General features: G+C 36.1%; 1 protein-coding gene across 1 annotated transcript in view; it reads left to right on the forward strand.

Moving 5' to 3' along the window:
* Window positions 1-5,864, forward strand: part of ppm1aa (protein phosphatase, Mg2+/Mn2+ dependent, 1Aa) — a 29,852-nt gene extending 23,988 nt beyond the window's left edge. The window contains exon 6 of the mRNA XM_088432955.1: window positions 2,933-5,864. Coding sequence (XP_088289081.1) covers window positions 2,933-2,968 — 36 coding nt within the window. The 3' untranslated portion in view covers window positions 2,969-5,864. The remainder of the gene's footprint in view (window positions 1-2,932) is intronic.
* Window positions 5,865-6,390: the final 526 nt, after the last annotated feature.

Here is a 6,390-nt window from a genome sequence, read left to right on the forward strand (position 1 = left end):
TAATGCAACAAAGAATTGTAAATTCACAATCATTGACTATCAAAAAGGTTCAAATAAAGGAATCTGGGGTTGCAACTGATTATTTTCATGATCTGTCAATTGTTTGAGTAATCAATTCATCGAATTTTTAAAAAAGGTTTGAATTTTCACCCCTTTTTCAAAAAATAGGAAGTTTTCTCCAGAAAATAAGAACCTTTCTCAAGAAAATATCTGTTTCCAGGTTTTGTCAGTAACATGGCAGAAAATAGCCTAAAATATTGATTTTTTTTTTCTCCAAAGTAAATTGCAGATGTTTTTGTAAATATCCTATTCTGAAGCTAAAAATTGGTCTGCTTTCATCAAAACAAAACAGATGGGAGAATACATCCTCTCGAAGCTGAAATTATGAGGATTTGGAACGTTTTAGTCTTTAAACCTTTATCAAAAATGTTGATTGAATAATTTGATTGATTAGTTGTCAATAATTAATCATTGCACTTCTGAAGAAGAGCATTCAAAGTTTTCGAAAAAATAGGCAATATTTGAAGCACATTTTCAACAACGTCAACTATAATACAAATACGAAGGTTTTATGAAACACTGTCCAACAAGTTAATAATGTAAAATTACCTCTTGAGGACGTGCGACAGGCAGGGGGTAGCGGGGACAGTCAGGCGTTTTAAGAGTGCTACTGTCAGCGTGTGGAATATTTTGGCACGGCTGGAGTTGATGATATAAAATAATGCCATTTTTTGATCAAACTGATGATGTCAGCAGCCCGACCTTTTTACAGGCCGCAAATGTTCAACTCCCAATAGTTATGAGGACACTTGTCCTCATTACGTTTCTATGTTGACATCACTAAAAGGTTCCTAAAAGTCCAAATTGTTCCACGTTCGGGACTTTGGAGAATCCACTTTACAGAAAACTATGTTTGTCATTATGTGATGTATTGTGACATTTTGGATTGTGCTGCCTCCACAAAAGTGTCTGAGGGCCACACAAAGAAGGCAGCATTGTTTGCCGAAGGGCAGGAATGAGATGAAATGCAATTATATGCTGAATGGCATTTTCTAACAACCTCGTCATCTCTCCAAAGTATAGATTTTATTGTCTGGAGGTGCTCCGAAAGGCGCCGCACTATTTATGTACCTTTGTGGCCATCTTCTGTCAATCTATAGCAGGAATTTTCTTCATCTATTTGTGTAAGACCAGGTATTGTCATTTACTGTATTGATGTCACAGTTGGGAAATTGTTTTTCTTTTGTACGCACACGCAGACTTTTATAATATCCAGCAAGCTGGAGTGCCTGCCACGGCTCTGTGGCAATTTTTCAAATACTGTTTGTGTTGCTGTATTCAGTTTGCCTTCTCACCTCTCGTTGCACTTGACTTATCTTTTCATGCGCTGTGTGTGTGAATGTACACCCCAGTGGACGGCTGTGTATTTGGTGCTCGGGCCTTCGTTGGGGATTTACGTGATGAAATCTGCCATTACCTCTTCTGTCACCTCACAATTACAAAAAAAAATTGCTTCTCAACAGCCTTCAACGGGGCCGCGCACATCATCTGGAGCACTTTAGAATCAATATTCAGACTTGACAAAAAAATATTGAATACGTCATCACTCACCAGTCATACGGATTGTCTCCTCTATTAGTTTTTGGCACCATTTGTAGTTTTTTTTTTTTTTTTTTTTTTTTTGGGGGGGGGGGGGGTGCACATACCTAATTTTTATGAAAGGTAAATATTTGTTTTCACCATATTTTTCTCAAATATTTTTTCTCTCCAATGCATTTCAGTTGACATCTTAGAGGCAGAATTCCTATCCCCATGATTAGAGGACGTTCCACGGTTAAGTTTTAGTTTGCAATGCCACCATTCACCCCTAGATGGCAGACATAGATTGGTTGCGCTTGAATTGGATCTAATACTGCCCATACTCAATGGATGTGGGCCTAATATTTTTGGGGGGCCTTTGAGATGACATGCTCGACAATCATAGTACCGAATAATTTTAAATGTCTGTATGAGTATAATGTGCATGGGTTTGTCTGCCTAAAAGGATTCTAAACTTATTTCGTCTTTTTCAACATTAAACAAAGTTAGTTTTGACTATAGAAAATACTGGCAACAAAATTATATTTAATGTAAAAATTCTTTTAAAAACACATTTTTCCACTTGCTGTTGACTGAAAATGACATCGCCTGTGCTCAAGTTAACGACCAATCACAGCTCACCTTTTTTCTGGGTTTGGTCATATGACATGTCCAAACTGAACCATAATTGGTTGTTAACTGGGCACTGAGTACATGTGATGTTTTTCAATCAACAGCATATTGTTGTTATTTTTTGTTTTTTTTAAGGTACCTGTTTTACATACTTTTCAAATCAAATTAATGGTAGACAAATACTAACTTTATAATGCTGAAAGTGGCAAAATAATTTTTGTAGCCCTTTAATGTGGTTTACTGCTTAGCATCTTTGTACTCACCTTGTAAGGGTAATTGTTTTGTTGTTGCAAATTGGATTATTTTATACATGCATTGAAAATATATGATCACAAATCAAATCAAGAGCATATATTTTGCACATATATTGTCCATATGTTTAAAAAATGGTCATAAATCCAGTGATTTATTCATTATTATATATGACCCACACCCCTCAGTACATAGCACTTGCTAAAAATTGGTGCCCCCTCAATCATACTGTCAAATAGACTACACAGGAAAAAAAAAACATTAAATTAAACAAATATTAGAATTTTGGTTGTAAATTTAGGTCAATACTTGTGATTGTACAAGTTAAGGCCTGACCTTGCCCTCCCCCACCAGACAGTGCATGATGTCTGCAACGTGCAGCCCACTAGTGATTTTGTCATCCCTCGTGCATGCTTCCACTTGACTCCATGGGCAGAATTCACCTGCACCCTGCTCTTCTCCTTCCCAGGATTCCGACATCCTTGCCTTCCGTGGTTTCAGCTAAAACAGCAACGACTAATCCAGATGTTTAGCCATCACTTCCTCCTGTATTAGCTGTAATCCATTGACACATCTCCCATGATTGACCAGTCATTCAACATTTCATTCTTGTATCCTTTTTTGTTCTTTTCAACTTTTTAGTTGACATTTTAAATGGACTCACTTCCATACATTTTGGTACACCTGCTCACCAACAAAAGCCGTCGCGGATTATACGGTGCAAAAATGTCAAACAGATATCAAATTAGCGCCTTATTTTTCACTCCAGTGAAAGTCTATTGCTTGGCACATGCAGTTCTGAAATTTTGGATCCCAATTTGGCCTTTGTGTGTAGTTCCAATATTCTCCCCATCCTTGCACTTTCCAAAAACATTACGTTTGGTTCATCTCAATTGCTCACAGGTGTGAATGTGTTTTGTATGTTTGCTTTTTTGCTTTCAGCTGCCTATTCATGCCGCATGGTGAATCTGTTCCAGAAATTCCTGTGACCAGGAGGACGATGTTGTCAATTTAGAGAGTTCCACTGCAAAAGAGAATACTATTTGTGTCAACATTTGTACAGTATTTTGTCCAATCATTTTATCTTTACATCATAGAGATAGCATAGAAAGAACACACTCGGGATCTGAAATCTTGCCCAGATGGTGACATGTCAAAGTTCAACATGGCTAGACCACTTACTTAGTCACACTACCGGGAGCGTGACGTCCTTTCACTAAATTACCACAAAAATTATGTGGAAAAAAAAATGACCCAACATGGTCAAAATACTGCATAAGGTTTAAATAGTAAACGAGGTTTTGCTTGAATTTGTGAATCTAAGGATTGATATTGTTTTGAGTCGTTGCTAACTGGTATTAATGCGTTCGTACTAATGAAAATGGCTGTCTCCATAGAGTATATCTTCACAACTTCAGACGAAATGTTATTTATACTTTATGCATATATTTTTGGATAAGAAATACGTTTTTTTATTGTTTTGTTTTGTTTTTTTGCCGTGGAACTCAGATCATGGTCATCGCCTCCTGGTTAACTCTCAGTCTATTTTTTTTTTCAACCAGACAAATAAAACACCAAGTCAAAATTAAGGTACACTGGATTGAGATCCAGAAAGAGTAAATACAATTTTATTTCTTGGTGTTGTAATTAATGCAAAATTACGTTGGAAAGCTCATATTGAAAATGTCGAAAGGAAGATATCCAAAACTATGGGTATCTCATTTTAACCAGAGATCTCCTAAACAAAAAAATCATAATTCATATTATGACTTACTGTCTGAAGACATGTGGAAAAACATAAAACACACACAATCTGTCTCCAACCTCTCGAAAAGAGCTATATGAATTATTAACTGGTCAAAATATGCATAACTAATCAATTTATATTCAAATTAAGTAGAGTACTCTAAAATTCTACAGCTTTGTCGGCTCTACCACATAATGTATAAAGCCTACAGTAACTAGCAGTATTCAGAAGCTGCTCAAAATGACAAAGGCTTGCTGTTATACTTTAAGGGGAACAAATGACTTTAAAATGTTGAAAATAAAAACAAACAAAGCAAATGTATCTGTTAGAGGTGTTAATTTATGAAGCAACTATGATCAAATTGAAAAGATGTGAATCACTTGCTGTGTTCAGACTGTTGCAATTTCTTCTTCATCTCCTATGTACCATACTGCATGTGCTTATTTTATATCGTGTCCCCACTGGTACAGATATACGTAAAAGTTACCCATGCCGTGGGCACTACCGCACCTCCGTAAAACAGGTGCTGACTTTTCAACCATTCCTGTCGCTCCATTTCCTCTTTGGTCCAGAGACCATGACGTCCACGATTTTCCAAAACATTTTGAAAAGTGGACTCGTTCGACCACAGCACATGTTTCACTTTCCGTAAGTCTATCAGAGAAACTGTCTATCAGATTTTCTGGGTATTGCTTAGCATGTTAGTTTTAGCTTGAATTTTGCTGGTCATGCAGAAATTGGTGAGCTTCACCCCCATCCTCGCTTGGGAACAAATTAGTCTTTCGGGGGCATGTGGGCTCCATTTACAGCCAATCGGAACACTTACATCTTTTTTAATGACTTGCTCACCTGTGGAATATTCCGATCAAGTGTTTGTATTTTTAGCGTTCCTCAACTTTTCTGCCTCAGCTTTATTGGAGCCTGTTGCTGATGTGTTGTTTATTTCAACAGCAGTTGAGCAGTTAAATTCACTAACAACATCAAATTCCCAAATATTGAGAAATAGCTCCAAAATAAAAGACATTCATTGCAGTCTAAACCTTAGTAAGTTCAAAAAGAAAATACAAACACCCCCCCCCCCCCCCAAAAAAAAAAAAAGCACATTATCTTTGTACCTTAACGTTTATTTATATTGTGTTGCAGGTGTACCAAATGTTGTGGTAACTAATGGTGTTCTTTTGCAGCTTTATTTGCCACTGCGTAGCAAAATTCCAAATAGTGGCTTCACATCTGGCTCCAGTACTGAAAACTATTGTTATTTTCTTTTTGTAAATGACATGTCTTCAAAGGCATCCTTTTAAATTGGTGATGTAGGTCCAGAAGACTTGAAACATTATTAAAATGAAAAGAAAAAACAAATCCAAGCAACTCAAATAGCTTTGCTAATGCCCAACATGTTCATTTTGTTTTCTCATGAGGTGATTTTATGTATATTACTTCACCCAATAAACAAATGAATAAGTAACCACTAAATATTGTATAGTAGTTGGAGATGAAATCAAATTGTACTTAAAAGCTATATTCACACAAAGCTACTTTCCAGTCCCACTGCAATGTAAAGCCTTTTTTTTTTTAAGTTGGATGGCTTTGATCTGTGGAGAATTGATGGGAACATCTCATTGAAGTGTGTGCTCAAATAAAACCTTGAAATCAATCTGTGTACTCGTACATTTGTATATATTTTACGTTGACTCTCGTAGTCTGTGTGGGAGATTTCAGCAGTGAAGGAGATGAGGGAAAATTCTTGAAACTACTCCAAATGATTAAGCTTTTTCCTCACTCACATTTTGTTGTTCTTTCACACTTGATATTATTACTATTTCTTTTCAGGTGTCACGTTGTGTTACTGTTATTATTTTGGTCATACGGTTATTAGATCACATTGTTTTCTTCACTTGTTCATTTTAGTGATTGGTACTGGTGAAAAACACAAAATGCATAACTGCACTGGTTTTGAATCGGTACATTGATTGCACTTGAATCTTCTACTTTCGCCTAAATTATAAAATGTTTTTTTTTTCTAATAAACTATGTGAGTCTTGCAAATGTCATTTGAATATTTTTGAGTAACAGGGTAGAAAATGTTACCACATTTGAATCATGTGCAAACAAAAGTACACTTTTAGTGAAATGGAAGAAATTAAATGATTTTGGTGGAAGCAAACGAACCAAATCATTAA

The sequence above is a fragment of the Hippichthys cyanospilos genome, chromosome 14, assembly GCF_059441005.1.
Source record: "Hippichthys cyanospilos isolate Australia breed blue-spotted pipefish chromosome 14, RoL_Hcya_1.0, whole genome shotgun sequence".
NCBI lineage: Eukaryota > Metazoa > Chordata > Actinopteri > Syngnathiformes > Syngnathidae > Hippichthys > Hippichthys cyanospilos.